The following is a 21041-nucleotide window of genomic DNA, read 5'->3' on the forward strand; positions in this document are numbered from 1 at the left end:
TTTCTGTGCTTTATATATACATGGAATCATAGATTATATATTCTTCTGTGTCTGGCCTCTTTTCTTAAATTTGTGTTGGTAAGTTTCATCCTGTTGTTAGGTGTGGTTGTTGCTCTTCCATTCTCATTACTGTATAACATTCCATTTTGAGACTACGCCACAGTTTTCTTATCATGTACATTCATGTTAATACAGGAGTTAGATAAGACAGGATTCAAGCAATGAGAGTGAAAAGTAATTTATTCTCTAGAATGAAATCTTAAGTATGAGTATGGGATATTTAAATTGTGAGAAATACTAAAAGCTCGTGGTTGTTCCTAGATCCCCATGCATTTCTGGGCACTTTTTTACCCAAAGAGAGCAATGGACCAGGCTCGAGAACTGGTCAACATGTTGGAGAAGATAGCTGGCCCCATTGGCATGCGTATGAGCCCACCGGCCTGGGTTGAACTAAAGGATGACCGAATAGAGACCTATGTCAGAACCATTCAATCCACGTTAGGAGCTGAGGTAAAAATGTACTTCAAATAAATTTATAGGATGTCCATTTTAAATTACTTAAATACTTAATTTTAATTTATCATGGTTATCAGTCTGCTGTTGATGATGCCCTAGAACTTGTCTTACCCATGTGCACATGAAATACTGATTGAAAAGTGTTCTTTATGCCCTTTGGTTAATTTTGCTTCTCTCACTCTATGTTGGCACCCTCACTTACTCTAGTCTTCTTTTTCTCACCTAACTGGCTGAGAGAATAGCTGACTTGACTGTGGTTCATTATCTATAGAACATGTTGTGCTCAGAAAGCAGCAGCTTGGGTTAGGTGTCGTCTTGCACGATTCACTACTGAGTGCCTCAGTCCGGCCTGGTTCAAGATTAAAATTACTCTGGTGATGAACTTGGCAGATGGCCCATTGATTGGGTCCTGATGACTGATCAGGAACACTAGAGCTGGCCAGGTGATAGTACTCACAACTTAGTTATTCAGGCTTTTCAGTTCTTATCTGTTTGTAAATAAAATAGAACAAGAGGAATAGGGAGAGAAAAAAGCAAGGGGAAGGCTTTTGGAAGTAATTAGCCCTTGAATTGAAGATTCTGGTAAATTGTTCTGGTGAGTTCAATCCTAGAATTCAATCATCTTGGCATCATGGAGTTCTTTTTTTAAATTTTTTTTTAAGAGATTGGGTCGGCTGGGCGCACAGTGGCTTACGCCTGGAATTCCAGCACGTTGGGATGCTGAGGTGGGCGGGTTGCTTGAGCCCAGGAGTTTGAGACCAGCCTGGGCAACATGGCGAAACCCTGTCTCTATAAAATATCTAAAAATTAGCTGGGTGTGGTGGCATGCACCTACAGTACCAGCTACTCAGGAGGCTGAGGTGGGAGAATCACCTGAGCCTGGGGAGGTTGAGGCTGCAGTGAGCTATGATCATGCCACTTTACTCCAACCTGGGCAACAGAGTGAGACCTTTTCTCCAAAAAAAAAAAAGTGAGAGAGATAGGATTTTACTCTGTCACCCATGTGGAGTACACTGGTGCGATCTTAGCTCATTGTTGCCTCAAACTCCTGGGCTCAGGCAGTCCTCCCGCCTCAGCCTTCCAAGTAGCTGGAACTACAGGTGTGGGCCATCACACCTGGCTAATTAAAAAAAAAAAAAAATTATAGAGACAGGGTTTCACTATGTTGCCCAGGCTGGTCTCGAACTTCTGGCCCCAAATGATCCTGCTGCCTCAACCTCCCAAAGCAATGCGATTACAGGTGTGAGTCACCATGCCCAGCAGCATTCTGTTTTTGATCCGGCACTCTTGGTGTATCATTCACAACAGCACACTTGTGTTCTTTGGTGTGTTTCTCTCTCTCTTTTTTTAGACACAAGGTCTTGGCTCTGTTGCTCAGGCTAAGTACAGTGGCATGATCATAGCTGACTATAACCTCAAACTTGAGGGCTTAAGGGATCCTCCTGCCTCAGCCTTCTGAGTAGCTGCAACTGTACACATGCACCACCACTCCTGGCTAATTTTTAAATTTTTTGTAGAGATGGGGTCTCCTTCTGTTGCCCAGGCTGATCTCAAACTCCCAGCCTCAATCAGTCCTCCCACCTCCACCTCCCAAAGTGCTGGGATTACAGCTGTGAGCCACTGCAGCCAGCGTGTGCATTCTCTTTATAATTCCATCCTGATCTACCATGCCTGTCATACTGTACCATGGCCTCCCTCAGACCTGATCATAGATAAGTTCTGCTCTGCTTTCAAAAGAATAACCCAGCCCAGTACATCAGCTCCCCCATTTCACAACTTCTTGTGTTCCGTTTTTGAGAGGGTACAACTGACAGTTTTCATGTGGCATGGATGTGAATTTCATTCGTATCGCTTACCAACTTATCTCATAGTGGCCTTGCTCTCTCTCTGTTCATCTTTAAGGCATTCCATTATCATCTCTATGAGGAATCACAAACTCATATGTCTCCAGGAGCCTGATAAGGAGTATAAATGAGGGAAGTGGGCCAGGAGGGGAGCGAAATGAACTAAAGAGGGTAACTCCTGTGACTGGAGATATAAACCCAGGATTGCCAAAATGATTCTTAATGTGCTTGTTTGTTGATAAAGGCCAAAAACCTGGAATTGCATATGTGTGTGTCTTCCTATGTTTAAATGTTAATTTAAACAAACATAAACAGTTTTAAGTCATTGTAGGGCCTGAAAAAAACGCACCTGTTTGCTGTGTCCAGTCCATAGGCTCCCAGTGCGCAGTTCTGTTCTCATGCCTTTGGAAATGCTTGGTGTTATTGCTGAATGTGTCCTCTGAACAGTCTTAACATTACACCAATCTTGATTTGGAGCAGGGTATCACTGATTTACCATTTGTAGCAGTTTCTGGCTTAAAGGGTTGACAACCTTCTTTCACTTGAGTGCTGCTTTTCTTTATTCAGGCTTTGAAAGGTCCTCTTTTTTCATTATTGGATTCCTTCAGCAGTTAGGAATAGATGATACTGACATGTGCTGTGCTGCTGACAATATCATTCTGTCTCTTCACCAGAGTTAGGAGTGGCTGCTCATGGATTTGGCAATAGCTTCATTCCAGTTTGCATTTAGTTCTGAATGCTTTCTTGTAGTATTGCATTCCCTGTTTCCTCGGTTAAAGTTCTGTGGTATGAGTGTAATAAGTTGTTTAGTAAACCAAAGAGAGTAGTAAAAAACATTATACTGAATTGGAAGCAGCAAGTAACGTAAACCTTGCATGCATTCAAACCTGGTAGTTTTCCAGCCATCTGAGTCTCCTAATAGATAAATCTTTTGGTAATCAGGGCCAGCTCTGGGTAATTAATAGTAACATATTACCTATCTATACAGAACAGCCCTGAGCCAAAGAATGCTAATTCAGCTCCAAGGACCTTGTTCTGGTTGGAATGTCCACCCTCTTTATTTCAGTTCCCTGTCTTCCTTAAAGGTCCTATGGCTTTGCATACTCAGAATACTGCCAACTAGAGTCATGTAAAAGTCCCCACAGAGTTTCACAGCCTGACTTGTGTATACTTTATCTCCTCAAGGGGAAGATACAGATGGTTGTTTGCATCATCATGGGCACACGTGATGATCTCTATGGGGCCATCAAGAAGCTGTGCTGTGTGCAGTCCCCAGTGCCCTCCCAGGTGAGTGGGTGTTGGGGCAGGAGGCACAGATGGCACCTCTCGCCTCCCCTGAGGCTTGAAAAGAGGGATATGTTGTTCACAAAGACTAAAGTAGCTGTTAGAAGCCAGTATGTGCAGAGCCTTCTGGTGAAAGGTTCTCCTGATTAGAGCAACCTGGCAAAGAGTAGATTGCTGTTCATAAGCTGCCCTCATGCTTCCAAATGAACAGTTTCGCTTGTTCCAAGCTTGAGTCACCAGGTGGTTTCATGTGACTGAGTTCTGAGAGTGAATATAGGCTTCATTCTGAAAGGGGAAAGCTATTTTTCCTATGGGATTTAAAAAAGCATTCCACTCTGCATGAGATCCTTTTGAAAGTTTTCATTTGTTGGTTTTATTTTGTTTTGGGTTTGTGGTGTGTGTGTGTGTGTGTGTGTGTGTGTGTGTGTGTGTGTGTGTTGTATTTTGCCCATGTGCATGCATGCCTAGAAAGCCTAGAATTAGAATTATTAATGCGAAATGTGTTACCTTCTAACTTGAGTTTCGTAAATAAATGTAATGTTTACTTTAGAGTTCAGATTTTCTGAGAGGTTGATAGTGACCTGCTTCTCCTGACACCTTTTGGTCCCTTCATTATAGGTTGTCAATGTTCGAACCATTGGTCAGCCCACCAGGCTTCGGAGTGTGGCCCAGAAGATTTTACTTCAGATTAACTGTAAATTGGGTGGTGAGCTCTGGGGAGTGGATATTCCTCTGGTGAGTGATGCCGAGATGGTTCAGTTTGCCTCTCCAGAGAATCCTCCAAGCTGTTTTCCTGTTTTTCCTTATTCGTTATGCTTCCTCTTCTCAACACTTACTCATTAATCTAAATGGCTCCCTGCCTCTTCAGCCCGTTGTCTAAGAATGGGTTTTATGTTTGTTTGTTTTTTGTTTTTTGTGTTTTTGAGACGGATTCTTGTTCTTGTCGCCCAGGCTGGAGTGCACTGGCACGATCTCGGCTCACTGCAACCTCCGCCTCCCAGGTTCAAGCAATTCTCCTGCCTCAGCCTCCTGAGTAGCTGGGATTACAGGCGCCCGCCACCATACCCAGCTAATTTTTGTATTTTTAGTACAGATGGGATTTCACTATGTTGGCCAGGCTCGTCTCAAACTCCTGGCCTGGTGATCTGCCCACCTCAGCCTTCCAAAATGCTGGGATTACAGGTGTGAGCCACCATGCCCAGCCTGGTTTTTATGTTTTTAAATGGCGAAAAAAATAAAGCTAAGATGATTATTCCATGACACATAAAAATTATATGAAGTGAGTTTTCAGTGTCTTTAAATAAAATTTCACTGGAATACAGCCATACTCCTTTTCATACTGTCCATGACTGCTTTTGTGTTAAGCAGACAGAATTAAATAAAGGTCAAGTATGCTTTTTCTGAAATACTTGGGACCAGAAGCATTTTGGATTTTAGATTTCTGGGGGTTTCGGGACATTTGCTTGCATCCAAAATTCAAAAATCTGCAATCTGAAACACTCCAAAATCTGAAACTCTTTGAGTGTCATGTCGGTGCTCAAAAGCTTTTCAGATTTGGGAATGCTCAACCTGTGGTTTCTACAGAAATCATAAGGCTCAGAAAGCTTAAGTTATTTACCCTTTAGTCCTTTGCTGATCCCTGATCTAGATCTTAACTGTGCTTATTGTGTTTAAAAAATGTCAAGTTGATTGCTGTCTTTTTTTTCTTTCCCAGAACTTACTTTCACATATAAACAGTAAGGGGAGGTTGCTTTGGGATTCAGACAGTAATTAAAAATGGAGCAATGCATTGCTCAGGTCTGGGGTTTGGTTTTTGTTTTTGTTTTCTAAACTAGAAACAGTTAATGGTGATCGGGATGGATGTTTACCATGACCCCAGTAGAGGCATGCGCTCCGTGGTTGGCTTCGTGGCAAGCATCAATCTGTAAGTACTGCTCACAGTGCCATCTTGTTTGATTATTTCATTTTAGTGCCTAATCTTATTATAAATCCAGCAAATCTTTTTAGCATTATGTATTACAGTATAAAGATTTCTAAACATTTTCTTCCTCTATCTTCATGTGAATTTTTTTGTTGTTGTTGGGGGAAATGGAGTCTCCCTCTGTCACCCAGCTGGAGTGCAGTGGTGCTATCTCAGCGCACTGCAACCTCCACCTTCTGGGTTCAAGTGATTCTCCTGCCTCAGCCTCCCCAGTAGCTGGGATTACAGGTGCACACCACCATGCCAGGCTAATTTTTGTATTTTTAGTAGAGACAGCGTTTCACCATGTTGGCCAGGCTGGTCTTGAACTCCCAGCCTCAGGTGATCCGCCTGCCTCAGCCTCCCAAAGTGCTGGGATTACAGACGTGAGCCATCATGCCCAGCTATGAAATTTGTTTATGCAACTTTTTTTTTTTTGAGACTGGGATTTACTCTGCACTGGAGTGCAGTGGCGTGATCACAGCTCACTGCAACCTCAACCTCCCTGGGTTTTGGTGATCCTCCCACCTCAGCCTCCCGAGTAGCTGGGACCACAAGCGTGCGCCACCATACCCAGCTAATTTTTGTAGAGACGGGGTTTCACCATGTTGCCCAGGCTGGTCTCGAACTCCTGGGCTCAAGTGATCCACCTGCCTCAGTCTCCCAAAGTGCTGGGATTACAGGCATGAGCACTGCATCTGGCTTTGCAGCTTATTTAACAAACTTGGCACGGGTGTGAATGTGCTTCCCAGCTGAAGAGCGGCCTCCTCCAAGGCTGGGGCTGTGCTGCCTTGTTGTTGGCGTTTTTCCCCCAGAAATGAGGTTTTTTTGATTGTTTGTTCCAACTGTAAAAATAAGGCATGCTCATCCCAAATATCTGCAGAAATTTAGAAAGTGAGAATTCCTCATGGTCCACCTTTTATTAATATTAACAGCTGCCAAAGGTTTGATGTATATATACTTTCAGATTCTCTTCTATGCGTATAGTAACACATACATGTGATATATATCTCTGAAACACACACACACACACACACATATATATATTTGTACAAATGGGATATTGCTAGGCATACTATTCCTTAGCTTAATATGCACTTAAACTGTACATTTTCCTGTATCATTACAAATAAATCTCCACCAACTCAACTGCTGCTCAGAATTTATTCTGTGTATCATTATTTAACCAGTCCTCTCTTGGTGGATATCTTAAGTTGTTAAATTTTTTCTATTGGAGCAGTTTTTGTAGGAAATATCCACAATTACACTTTTTAAAATTATTTATTTATTTATTTATTTATTTATGTATTTATTTATTTTTTGAGACAGAGTCTCGCTGTGTCGCCCAGGCTGGAATGCAATGGCACAATCTCAGCTCATTGCAAGCTCCATCTCCTGGGTTCATGCCATTCTCCTGCCTCAGCCTCCCGAGTAGCTGGGACTACAGGTGCCCGCCACCACGCCCGGCTAATTTTTTTTGTACTTTTAGTAGAGACGGGGTTTCCAGGATGTTAGCCAGGATGGTCTCGATCTCTTGACCTCGTGATCTGTCTGCATTGGCCTCCCAAAGTGCTGAGATTACAGGCATGAGCCACCGCGCTCTGCCACAATTACACATTTTTATGTTCTGCATATGACTTAAATGTATCTTTTCCCCATGTCACTACTTGTTCTTACATATAACATAAATGCATTTTGTAGGTATTTGTTTTTGGATTGATTCATAGAGAAACCTGTGTTACTGACACAAGCCATAGGCTGTCCCCTTCGAGCATTTGTTCATCTTTCTTTCTCTGTCTCTCTGCTCACCCTGACCCTAGCACCCTCACAAAATGGTATTCCCGGGTGGTGTTCCAGATGCCGCATCAGGAGATTGTGGACAGCCTGAAGCTATGCCTCGTGGGCTCCTTAAAAAAGTTTTATGAGGTGAGGAGAACAGAAATTCTCAGGCTTCTGGGGTTTTTTGTTTTTTTATTTTTTTTTTTGAGACAGTCTCACTCTTGTCGCCCAGGCTGGAGTGCAGTGGTGCGATCTCTGTTCACTGCAACCTCTGCCTCCTGGGTTCAAGCGGTTCTCCTGCCTCAGCCTCCCAAGTAGCTGGGATTACAGGCGCGCACCAGCACGCCCAGCTAATTTCTGTATTTTTAGTAGAGATGTGGTTTCACCATGTTGGCCAGGCTGGTTTCGAACTCCTGACCTCAAGTGATCTGCCTGCCTGGGCCTCCCAAAGTGTTGGGATTACAGCTGTGAGCCACCGCGCCTGGCCAATTTTCTGGGTTTTTAAGGATTACCTATGTGAACACTTTACAGGAAGTCTGATGTGGTGAGAAGGATCTCAAATCAAAGGTGAGTCTCCTAAACAGCTGCTGCTGAGCAGGCAGCTCAGAGCTCCTCCTTTCAGGCTTCAGCTTGCACAGATCAGCTTAAAGAGCTAAATGCTTTCATTTGGTTTAGTAAGTAATAATTATTTCTCAGGTTGTCAGTATGATGTCTCTAGACATAATCTTCATGCCCTTATCGGGGAAGTTGGGGATAAGTTTCAGCAATTAAAGCAGCTTATGAGTGTACTCAGCTTTTTATAACTTATTAGGCGCTGGCTCTTTTCATTTTGGTTCAAGACAAATGCCTCCTTATAAATCACCCCTCGAACTCTAAAGAATGCTATCCATGGAGGATTGCTATAATTAAGCTGATACTGGATCTAGAACAGTGAGCAAGCAAGGTACTGATTTCTGCCTTGGCCAGTACATCAAAGGAAGCTCTGATAAGTGCCTTTCATTTCTTAGGGTCAGGGTTAGACCTTTACCTTTGCGTAGAGGCTAAGCAGCAAGAAATGTAATAATTTCATATGATTGAACTCAGTCTCTAAGGCTCCACCTTGTCTCTTTATAGAATAATGTTTCCTCCAGCATCCTGCAAATACTTTAATACTGTTCAGTTATTAGAGGTTATTTTTTTTTTAAAGTCTGTCTCCAGCAAGGTCCATATGTTATGCTACTGAGTCACCAAGTTCTACCAGACTTTCCTTTTTGTTGTTGTTGTAATTGTTTTCCTTCGAAGTTTGATCTGTCTTCTAAGACCTATCTGTGAAGCCTTTTCCCTTCTTCCCTCACTGCTCCATCCTTAAGCTGCCTTATATTTGTTATTTATCCATCCCACTGGGTTGTATCCTTATTTATCCATCCCACTGGCTTGTAAATTACTTGAACACTGGTTATGGATGGCTATGTAACAAATTACCCTGAAACTTAGTGGCATGAAATGAGCAAGTTTGATGTTCACAATCAGGAACTGGACAAGGCACAGCAGCGGGCTCCAGTTCTCCATGTGGGCCTTGTTGTATGGTCTTTTCACATGGGCTCTTTGGGCCTCCTCCTTGCATGCTGGCTGGATTCAAAGCCTGAATGTTCCACAAGACAGTGCCGGTGGAAGTCAAGCTGCATTTTATGCCTTAACTGTGGAAATAATGCAGTATCACTTCTGCTGCATTCTGATTGTCCAAGGAGTCACAAAGTCCCACCCAGCTTTGAGGGGAGAGCAGTTGATTCCACCTTCTAATCCAAGGGTGGCAAGGGTCTGAAAGAACATGTGGCACCAGAGATATTGCTGTGGCTATTTTCTTTTTTTGAGACAGGGTCTCACTCTGGTTGCCCAGGCTGGAGTGCAGTGGCACGATCTCCGCTCACTGCAACCTCTGCCTCCGAGGCTCAAGCGATTCTCCTGCCTCAGCCTCCCGAGTAGCTGGGATTACCTGCATGTGCCACAAGACCCAGCTAATTTTTTTTGTATTTTTAGTAGAGACGGGGTTTTGCCATGTTGGCCAGGCTGGGCTGGTCTCGAACTCTTAACCTCAAGTGATCCGCCCGCCTCAGCCTCTCAAAGTGCTGAGATTATAGACGTGAGCCACCATGCCTGGCCTGCTGTGGCTATTTTCTTTTCTTCTTTTTTTGAGATGGAATTTCACTCTGTTGCCCAGGCTGGAGTGCAATGGCACAATCTGGGCTCCCTGCAGCCTCCGCCTCCCGGGTTCAAGCAATTCTCCTGCCTCAGCCTCCCAAGTAGCTGGGATTACAGGTGCCCGCCACCACGCCTTGCTAATTTTTTTGTATTTTTAGTAGAGATAGGGTTTTGCCACATTGGCCAGGCTGGTCTCAAACTCCTGACCTCAGGTGATCCACCCCCGTCAGCCTCTCAAAGTGCTGGGATTACAGGCGTGAGCCACCGTGCCCGGCCACTGTGGCTATTTTGTAAAAGTGCAGTCTGCTGCAAGCACAGGGGCTGTCTTGATTCCTTTTCTATCTCTTACACTACTAAGCTGACACTCCTCCTGGTGATTTACATTGAATTTCTAGTATCACAATTCTATTCTAAGTCATATTACTGTTTGTTTTGGTCTCTGTTTCTTTATCTGAACTATGAACTTAAGTAGTGTTTATTAAATTCTGTAGAACCAGGTCAAAGAAAAAATAAATCTGTTTTTAAATCTAGAATAAAACTGGCTCATCTAAATATAAATGTTCTCTGAATCAAAAGAATTTTTTTTTTTGAGACAGTTTCTTGCTCTGCCTCAGCCTCCAGAGTAGCAGGGACTACAGGCATGTGCCGCCACGCCTGGCTGATTGTTAAAAATTTTTAGTAGAAATGAGGTCTTGCTATTTTGCCCAGGCTGATCTTGAACTCCTGGGCTCAAGCGATCCTCTCACCTCAGCCTCCCAAAGTGCTGGGATTACGGGCATCAGCCACTGCGCCTGGCCAAAAGGTTTCATTTGATTCAGGTCCTCATTATTGGCTTAGTCCTGTGCCAACTTTTGCCATTTCCCCAATTGTTCTGCACCTAGTGGAAGGAATCTTTGTATTTAAACTGTTTTGCAAAATGAAGACCTCATCTCTACAAAAAAATAGAAAAAATAAGCCAGGTTTGGTGGCATGCACCTGTAGTCCCAGTTCTTCAGGAGGCTGAGGTGGGAGGATCCCTTAAGCCTGGGAGTCCAGTGCTCCAGTGAGCTATGATCATGCCAGCCCGGTTGACAGAGCCCGTCTCTAAAACAAATAAAATAAAAAATAAACGATTTTGATCATGCCTCTCCCAGAGCTTATCCTGACTCGGCAGCCTCAACAAATTTGCTTTGGGGTTCTAAGATTCTGACTGCCTCTGGACTCCCCAGTTTTATTAATATCTTCCCCTATGAATGGCAGTAACCACCGGAAGTTCCAACACCTCCAAACAGTTGCCGCCTTACACATTTTCAGCCCCATTTTGCATCAGGGCTTGCTAGTCCAAAGCCCATTTTCTGCATTCTAAATCTCTCACTTGTCCTCTGGACTCACATGCAATAATAAAATGCTTCCAAATATTGTTTTGGGTTTTTTTTTGTAAATAAACTGTTTATTTTGGAATAAAAGTTGCAAAATAGGATAGAGGATAGAGTTCCCATACATCCTTCATCCAGTTTTCCCTCATTGTTAACATCTTGCCTTGCTAGCTGTGTTACATAAATGTTTCCAAATATTCTTATCCTTTTCGTTGAATAGTTGATTTTGCTCTTCTCCTTTTTCTGTAACCAGGCTTTTCCTTGATGAATACACGCCCCACCCCCCATCTTTTTTTTTGAGACAGGGTTGCTCTGTTGCCTGGGCTGGAGTGTAGAGTCACAGTCTTGGTTCACTGCAGCCTCAACCTCCTGGGCTCAAGGGATCCTCCCACCTCAGCCTCCCAAGTAGCTGGGACTACAGGCACATACCACCACACCCAGCTAATTTTTGTATTTTTTGTAGAGACAGAGGGTCACCATATTGCTCAGGCTGGTCTCAAACTCAGGCTGATCTCAAACTCCTGGCCTCAAGCTGTCCGCCTACCTCAGCCTCCCAGAGTGCTGGGATTATAGCTGTGAGCCACTGCGCCCAGCTGAATACCCTGTCCTGTCCCGTCCCATCCCGTCCCATCCCGTCTTGTCCTGTCCTGTCCTTTCCTTTACTTGTCCTGTCCTTGTCCTGTCCTTTTTTGTCCTGTCCTGTATAGGCACATGCCACCACACCCAGCTCAGTTTTGTATTTTTAGTAGAGACGGGATTTCACCGTGTTGGCCAGGCTTGTCTCGAACTCCTGACCTTAAGTGATCCGCCTGCCTTGGCCTCCCAAAGTGCTGGGATTACAGACGTGAGCCACTGTGCCCAGCTGAATACCGTTTTCTTAGAATTATCTCAGGTTGTGATTACTCTCATATCTCAAGAGCCAGACACCTTCCCCAGGCCAGTTTTTTGTTGTTGTTGTTGTTGTTTTTTGAGGCAGAGTCTCTCTCTGTCACCAGGCTGGAGTGCAGTGGCATGATCTCGGCTCAGTGCAACTTCCACCTCCCGGGTTCAAGCAGTTCTGCCTCAGCCTTCCGAGTAGCTGGGACCACAGACACACACCACCACGCCCAGCTAATTTTTGTATTTTCAGTAGAGACGGGGTTTCACTATGTGGGCCAGGATAGTCTTGATCTCTTGACCTCGTGATCCCCCCGCTTCGGCCTCCCAAAGTGCTGGGATTATAGGCGTGAGCCACAGCGCCCAACCCTGTCATTTTTTTCCGTCAGTATTACATCTTAGAGTGTCTTTAACCTAATTTCCCAATACAATTGAGTATTAATGTCAGCATCATCATAAGACTTGTTTACAATGAGTTAGTTGAATCTTCCAAACAATATTAGTGTTATTTCATCTCATAGTACAATAATAGATATAACCTGAAATGTAAGAGTCAAAGATAATGGCGCATTACTAGAGTCCTACTCAGTTATAAATAATTAGTCCAGATTATCATCATACTGCATGATTAAAGTGTCTCCCAGATACGTGCCACTTAGGTTTGCAGGCTTCCATTCTACATTGTCAGGTTTCAAAAGCAGGAGTCCTCTCAGTAACATGGCTTTACCCCTTTAGGCATCCCATTTAGTTGAGCTAACAAACAATATCACATCTTGCTCTAAGCCTCTCCCAAGGCACCAGTAGAATATTGGATTTTGGGCTGGGCTTGGTGGCTCATGCCTATAATCCCAGCACTTAGGGAGTCTGAGGTGGGTGGATGGCTTGAGGTTAGGAGTTCAAGACCAGCCTGACCAACATGATGAAACCCTGTCTTTACTAAAAATACAAAAATTAGCTGGGTGTGGTGGCAGGCACCTGTAATCTCAACTGCTTGGGAGGCTGAGGTAGGAGAATCACTTGAACCTGGGAGGTGAAGGTTGTAGTGTGCCAAGATCATGCCACTGCACTCCAGTCTGGGCGACAGTGAGACTTTGTCTCAAAAAAAAGGAATATTGGATTTTGCTCACTGTATAACCATTTGTTCTTTCCCTAATCTTCAGATACCATTCTTCCTTCTCTCCATTTATACCCCCACCTTTCCACTTTTGAAAGGGACGTTAAGTTTGGCCACTGTGCTGATCTAGACTGCCGGCAGCAATACTAGCCTAGCAAACGTCTCCCACTCAGTCCACTCCCATTCATATAGGGCAGTGTTACACAGGTACAGAACTAGTGGGTTTTCTCTACTGCTAGGCAACATAACTGCATTCCCTGTGAACCCCAGTTTTGCCAGATGGAATGAAGGTACAGTTCACCCCCATCAGGTCCTTAGGAACTCTAACATGAAGGTTTTAAAGTATAGTTTCTTGCTTAGAGCTTGTTATGAGTTTGTGCTCCCAAGAAGATGAAGTCCCAATCCCCAGTACCTGTGAATGTAACCTTATTTGGAAATAAAGTCTTTGCTTTGCATATGATTAAATTAAAATGAGGTCATTAGAATGGGCCGTGCTTCAATATGACTATGTTTTTATGAAGAGAGGAAATTTAGACACAGAGGCAGACACACATAGACGGAAGATAATCTGAAGACACAGGGAGAACACCTATCTGTAAGCCAAGAGACACCTGAGAATCCCAGAAGCTAGGAGAGAGGCATGAACAGATCCTTTTCTTTACAACCCTCAGAAAGTCTGTAAACACCTTGATTTTGAACTTCCAGCCTCCAGAACTGTGAGACAATAAATTTCTGTTGTTTAAGCCAGCTTGTTTTGTATGACAGCCGTAGCAGACTAATACAGAAGTCATCCCAGCTTCTGGCACCTGCAGTGTAGGAGTACTACATCAGGTAGGAAAACTTTTGAGGTCATGTGGGAAAGAAAGAAAAAAGTATAGTTGTACCACATCCTGCCCCCAGGGAAGAATTATAAAGTCACGATAGCATCCTGCCCACTGCACTTTCTTCGATTCGGCAGAAAAAGGGGAGAAATCTACCTAGTGGAGATGTTTCCTAGGCCCTGGCCCTGTTGAGTGTGAGCCCACACTCATGAAAGTGTGTAAGCCAGCCCTTCAGGTTTTTCTTTCTTCCATTTTAGACAACAGATGTTTCAGTTGCCCATTCTAATTATCAAACCATTACTGTGAGGATGAAAGTGTGTTCTTTGGTTTGAAGAAATGTGACTCCATAGTCCAAATTGATGCATTATCTTTTGATTTAGTCTTTTTTTTTTTTTTTTTTTTGAGACAGTCTCATTCTGTCACCCAGTCTGGAGTGCAGAGATGTGATTTCCATTCACTGCAACCTCCACCTCCCAGGTTCAAGTGATTCTCCTGTCTCAGCCTGCCACATAGCTGGGATTACAAGTGTGCGCCACCACACCCAGCTAATTTTTGTATTTTTAGTAGAGATGGGATTTCACCATGTTGACCAGCCTGGTCTCAAACTCCTGACCTCAAGTGATCTCCCTGCCTCAGCCTCCCAAAGTGCTGGGATTACAGGCATGAATCACCACGCCCGGCTTGAATCATCACTGTTGTGAAGTATCTCATTGTGGTTTTGACTTGCGTTTCTTAATGACCAGTGATGTTGAACATCCTTCATGTGCTTGTTGCTCGTTTGTGTCATTCAAATCCTTTGCCCATTTAAATTGGGCTATTTGTCATTTTGTTGTTGAGTTGCAGGAGTTTTAAAAATATTCTGGAAACTATACTCTTATCTGATGTATGATTTACAAATATCTCCCCCATTCTTTAGATTTTCACTTGCTTGATAATGGTCTCTGGTGCACGAAAATTTTAAATTTTGATAACACGCAATTTATCTATTGTATCTTGTTCCTTATGGTTTTGGTGCTCAATCTAAGAATTCATTGCCAAATCCAAGGTCATAAAAGCTTGTTCCTTGTATTTTTTTGCTAACAATTTTACACTTTTTAACTCTTACATATATAAGTCACTGATTTGAGTTATACAAAGTGAGGTAAGGGTCCAGTTTTATTCTTTTGCATCTGGATATCTACTTGTCATAGCACCATTCGTTGAGAGAATTCCCCATTGAGAAATCTTGGCACCCTACTCGAAAAGCAATTGTCATAGATGTTTGGGTTTATTTCTGGACTCCTAATTCTATTCCATTGGTCTGTGCATCTCATTTTATGCCAGTAACACACTGTTTTGATTATTGTTGCTTTGTAATAAGTTTTGAAATTGGAGAGTGTGAGTCTTCCAACTTTATTTTTCTTTTTCAGTATTGTTTTTGCTATTCAGTGCCCCCTTGGAATTGTATATGAATTTGAGAGAAGGCTTTTTTGTTTCTGCAAAAAAAGGCCATTGAAACTTTCATAGGGATTGTATTGAATATCTAGATTACTTTGAAGAGTATTGTTATCTTAATAATACTGTCTTCCAGCATATGGACATAGGATGTCTTTCTATTTATTTAGATCTTTTTACATTTCTTTCAGCAGTGTTTTGTAGTTTCCATGTATAAGTCTTTTACCTGTTTGGTTGAAGTTTATTCCTAGCTATTTTATTCTTTTGGATGCTATCGTAAATGGAATAGTTTTAATTTCATTTTTGGATTGTTCATTGCTGGCATATAGAAACACAGCTGTTTTTATGTGTTGATCATGTACCCTGTAACTTTGCTGAATGTGGTTATGAGCTCTAGTAGTTTTTTTTTTTTTTAATTCTTTGGGATTTTCTAGATACAGAATAATGTCATTTGCTTATGGGAATGGAGTCTTCTTTCTTTTCAGTTTGAATTCTTTTTGTTTCCTTTTCTTTCTTAATTTGCTTAGTTTATTTCCTTTTCTTCCTTAATTGTTATGGCTAGGATTTCTATTATGGTATTGAATAGCAGTGCTAAAATCAGGCATCTTTGTCTTTTTCCTGATAGTAGAGGCAAAGGTTTCAGGTTTTCACTGTTGTATATGATGTTAGCTGTGAGTTTTTAATAAATTTCCTTTATCATGTTAAGAAAGTTTCTGCTCCTAATTTTCTGAGTATTTTTATAATGAAAGTATGTTGGATTTTATCAGATGATTTTTCTGCATATTAACTTTTAACAGTCTTTTTCAGATTAATACCAAATTAATTTCAATAGTTGTGTCAGGCTATTCTTGCATTGCCTGTAACAAGATACCTGAGACTGGGTAATTTATAAAGAAAAGAGGTTTAATTGGCTCATAGTTCTGCAGGCTTTACACAAAACATAATGCTGGCATCCACTCAGCTGCTAGGGAGGCCTCAGGAAGCTTACAGTCTTGGTGGAAGGTGAAGCAGAAGGAGGCACTTCACATGGTGAAAGCAGGAGTAAATGAGAGAGAGAGAGAGTGAGAGAGAAGAGGTGGTACACATTTTAAATGACCAAATCTTGTGTAAATTCAGAGCAAGAGCTCACTTATCACTGGGGGATGGCCCAAGCCATTCCTGAGGGATCCGCTCCTATAATCCAAACACCTCCCACCATGCCCCACCTCCGATATTGGGAATTACATGTCAACATGAGATTTGGCAGGGACACACATTTAGACTGTAGCAATAGTATATAGAAACTTTGTTTCTGTGTAGTTCTATTCTCACCCACTTTCTTGGTGCTAATTCTGTATTAGCATTCCCCAGAGAAACTGGACTGAGAGGGTGTGAGCGTGTGTATAGATTTATTTTAACAAATAGGCTCACACAGTTACAGAGGCTGGCAAGTTCAAAATCTGCAGGATGAACCAATAGGCTGGAGACCCGGGGGATAGCTGATGTTGCAGGTCAGCTTTGAGTTTATCCTGCTTGGTGTCCCTTACTTAGGCTTTGGGGATGTGTCCGTTAATGTTTTTCCTCAAATTTGGGAAATTTATGTGTTATTTACTCAGATATTCTTTTTGCCCCTTCCTCTTGTTCTTCTCCTTTTGAGACAGCAAATATTTGTATGATGGTGTGTTTGATGGTGTCTCCTAGGTTTCAGAGGCTGTCTTCATTTTTCTTTCTTATTTCTTTTTCTTATACTGGATATAATCTCAACTGACATCGTTTCTGGTTTGCTGATTATTTCTTCTGCTTGCTCAAATCTGCTGTTTAAGCACCTCTAGTAAATTTTTCATTGCAATTACCATAGTTTCTCACTCCTGAATTTCTATTTGGTTCTTTCTTGTAATTTCTATGCCTTTATTGATAGTCTTTATTTGGTGAGGCACATTCTCATACTTTCCTTAAGGTCTTAAGACATGGATTCCTTTAGTTCTTTGAATAATATTTAAAATAGTTGATATAGCCGGGCCTGGTGGCTCATGCCTGTAATCCCAGCACTTTGGGAGGCTGAGGCGGGTGGATCACCAGGTCAGGGGTTCGAGACCAGCCTGACCAACATGGAGAAACCCCACCTCCACTAAAAATACAAAAATTACCTGGGTGTGGTGGCGGGCACCTGTAATCCCAGCTACTCAGGAGGCTGAAGCAGGAGAACTGCTTGAACCTGGGAAGCGGAGGTTGCAGTGAGCCGAGATCACGCCACTGCACTCCAGCATGGGCAACAGAGTGAGACTCTGTCTCAAAATAAATAAATAGTTGATATAAAGACTGTCTATAGGACCAACGTCTGGGCTTCCTCCAGGACAGTTTCTGTTGACTTTTTTTTTTCCCATACATACGTGTCCTACTTTTCTATTTCTTGGCAAGCATCATAATTCTTTGTTGAGAACTGGAAATTTAAGCTGGGCACAAGGTGGCTCACGCCTGTAATCCCAGCATTTTGGGAGGCTGAGGCGGGTGAATCACCTGAGGTCGGGAGTTCGAGACCAGCCTGGCCAACATGGTGAAACCCCGTCTCTACCAAAAATAGAAAAAATTAGCCTGGTGTGGTGGTGGACTCCTATAATCCCAGCTGCTAAGGAGGCTGAGGGAGGATAATCACTTGAACCCAGGAGGCGGAGGTTGCAGTGAGCCAAGATTGTGCCAGTGCATTCCAGCCTAAGCTACAGAGCGAGACTCTGTCTCAAAAAAATAAAAGTAAAAAATAAAAAATTCTGACCTACAGAGGATTCAGGTAATTGATCAGATGCATTTAAAAGTAACTTTTAGCCAAGGTAGGAGGATAGCTTGAGGCCAGGAGTCTGCAACCAGCCTGCTCAACATAGTGAGATCTCGTCTCTACAAAAAAGAAATTAAAATTTTTAATTTTTATTTCTTGTTTTTGTTTTCTAATTTATTTTCTTTAATTTCTAAAGCCCAAGGAGTTCAAGGTTGCAGTGAGCCGTGATCGCATTACTGCACTCCCTCTTTCAACAGAGCAAGACCCTGTTGCAAATAAAAATAAAAATGACTTTTACTTAAATTCTTCAGAGAGATGAAATACAACATTAAGAATTTTAACAAAGAATTAGAAAGCATGAAAAAAATAATTGGAATTTTTAGAAATGAAAACTACAGTAACTGAAATTAAACTCAGTAGATGGGTGTATTAGTTTGCTACAAATGACATAACAAAGTACCACCAACTGGCTTACACAACAGAAATTTATTTCCTCACAGTTTCAGAGGTCAGAAATCCAAGCTCAAAGAGTTGGCAGAGTCGGTTTCTTTTGGGGGCCTTGGTCTTCTTTGTGTCTGTGTCTTCATCTCCTTTTCTTATGAGGACATCAGTCATATTGGATTAGGCCCACCCCCATGACCTCATTTAACCTTAAGTACCTCTTTTAAGATCTTATGTTTGAAAAACAGTCACATTCTGAGGTACTGGGGGTTAGGACTTCAACATATGAATGTTGCGGAGGGCATAATTCATCCCCTAACAATGGATAACAGTAGCTTAGATACAGCTGAGGCTGGAAAGAGTCAACTGAAAGATAGGTGAGCAGAAAATAATCAAACTAGCCTGTAATCCCAGCATTTTGGGAGGCTGAGGCAGGTGGATCACGTGAAGTCAGGTGTTCAAGACTGGCCAACATGGTGAAACCCCGTCTCTACTAAAAATACAAAAATTAGCCAGGTGTGGTGCTGCGCCCCTGTAATCCCAGCTTCTCGGGAGGCTGAGTCACGAGAATGGCTTGAACCTGGGCGGCAGGCAGAGGTTATAGTGAGCTGAGATTGTGCCACTGCACTCCAGCCTGGGCTTACACAGTGAGACTCTGTCTCTCAAAAACAAAAATAAAAATAATCAAACTGTAACAGGCCAATAGATAGGGGGTTAAAATATAATATGTACATAAGAAGTGGCTCAGAAGGAGGTTAAAGAAGGCAGAAACAACATCTGAAAAGACGATGGTAAGGAATGTTCCAAAACTGTTAGAAGACCCCAAGCCATAGATTCAGAAAGCCCAACACATCTCAAGCAGGATTTATAAAAAGAAAAGCACATCTAGGCACATTATAACACTGTTGAGGATAAATACAAATATATATATAGTAAGAACAGTCAAGGAAAAATTAAAAAGAGGTTCCTTCAAAGGATCAATATGGACTAATAGCTAACTTATCAAAATAAACAGTGTAAGCCACAAGATAATAATATAATAGCATCAAAGCACTAAAAGAAAGTAACTGCCAGCATAGCTTCAATCTCATAGCCACTGAAAATAACTTTCACTAGTGAAGGTGAAAAAAGATATTGCATGGCAAATAAAAAATAGACTGTCACCAGCTGACTTACACTGAAGGAAAATATAAAAAGCATTATTCAGCTAGGAGGAACATGATCCCAGATAGAAGTTTAGAAATGGTTAAAGGAATAAGTAACAATATAAGTGACCATTATGAAGGTAAATTTAAATCTGTTCCATCTAAAACAAGAAAAAAATGTCATGTGGCTGTATATTTGTCTGTGCATATAATTTGAAATTTATGACAACAGCACATATATCAGGAAGAAGTAAATGATGTCCTGATATTCATAGGTCTTTGAATTGTTGAGGAAAAGGTAAAAGTACTCATTTACATTACACTTTGATATGCTATAGATGTTGTACTCTCTAGGGTAGCTACTAAAGGAAGAATAAAAGAATGTATAATTATCAAGATATGAGAGGAAAAAACAAAATAAATTTAAGAAGAATACAGGTAAATAAACAGGATCAACAGCAAGCAATACCTAAGTCTTGAAAACATGCTGTGTGAATGAAGCCAGTCACAAAAGATCACATAGAAGAAATGTTTCTGGGCCGGGTGCAGTGGCTCATGCCTGTAATCCCAGCACTTTGGGAGGCCGAGGTGGGCGGATCACCTGAGGTCGGGAGTTCGAGACCAGCCTGACCAACATGGAGAAACCCCATCTCTACTAAAAGTAACAAAATTAGCTGGGCATGGTGGCACATGCCTGTAATCCTAGCTAGTCAGGAGGCTGAGGCAGGAGAATCGCTTGAACCCAGGAGGCAGAGGTTGCGGTGAGCCAATATCACGCCATTCAACTCCATCCTGGGCAACAAGAGCAAGACTCTGTCTCAAAAAAAAAAAAAAGTTTCTGAACATTTATAAGAAATGTTCAGAACACGAACATCTATAAGAAATGTTCAGAACACGAACATCTATAGAAACCAGAAGGTTAGTGGTCGCCTGGGGCTGGGGTCAAGGAGGGAACTGGAGTATGGATAGGGTGATGATTACTCAAAAGTATGAGGTTTCTTTGTGAGGTGATGAAAATGTTATAAAATTGACTATGGTGGTGGTTACACATGTGGGAATATAATAATAAACTTTAATTCAGTGAATTGTAGCATATGAATTATAGCTCAGATTCACAGAGGCAGATGATTAGTGGTTTCCAGAGAATAGGGAGGAAGGGCAAGAATGAGGAGGAACTACTAATGGGTACAGAGTTTTTTTGTTTTTTTTTTTTTGGAGACAGTTTTCACTCGTTGCCCAGGCTGGATGGAGTGCAGTGGTAGGATCTCAGCTCACTGCAACCTCCGCCTTGTGGGTTCAAGCAATTCTTGTGCCTCAGCCTCCTGAGTAGCTTGGATTACAGGCACCCACCACCATGCCTGGGTAATTTTTTGTATTTTTAGTATAGATGGGGTTTCATCATGTTGGCCAGGCTGGTCTCGAACTCCTGACCTTAGGTGATCCACCTTCCTTGGCCTCCCGAAGTGCTGGAATTACAGGCATGAGCCACCGCACCTGGCCCTGGGTACAAGGTTCTTTTTGGGGTGATGAAATACAAAATTTGGG

The 21041-nt window shown here is 42.3% G+C and overlaps 1 protein-coding gene across 7 annotated transcripts in view; it reads left to right on the top strand.

Moving 5' to 3' along the window:
• The window catches only part of PIWIL2 (piwi like RNA-mediated gene silencing 2), a 93162-nt gene that overhangs the window by 48945 nt on the left and 23176 nt on the right, over nt 1–21041 (top strand). For all 7 annotated transcript variants that reach the window (XM_063669346.1, XM_054497991.2, XM_054497997.2 and 4 more), the window contains 5 exons: nt 322–510; nt 3546–3647; nt 4263–4379; nt 5480–5568; nt 7425–7530. In XM_063669346.1, the coding sequence (XP_063525416.1) occupies nt 322–510; nt 3546–3647; nt 4263–4379; nt 5480–5568; nt 7425–7530 (603 nt within the window). The remainder of the gene's footprint in view (nt 1–321; nt 511–3545; nt 3648–4262; nt 4380–5479; nt 5569–7424; nt 7531–21041) is intronic.

This window comes from Pongo pygmaeus, chromosome 7, assembly GCF_028885625.2.
Source record: "Pongo pygmaeus isolate AG05252 chromosome 7, NHGRI_mPonPyg2-v2.0_pri, whole genome shotgun sequence".
In the NCBI taxonomy this organism is placed as follows: Eukaryota; Metazoa; Chordata; class Mammalia; order Primates; family Hominidae; genus Pongo; species Pongo pygmaeus.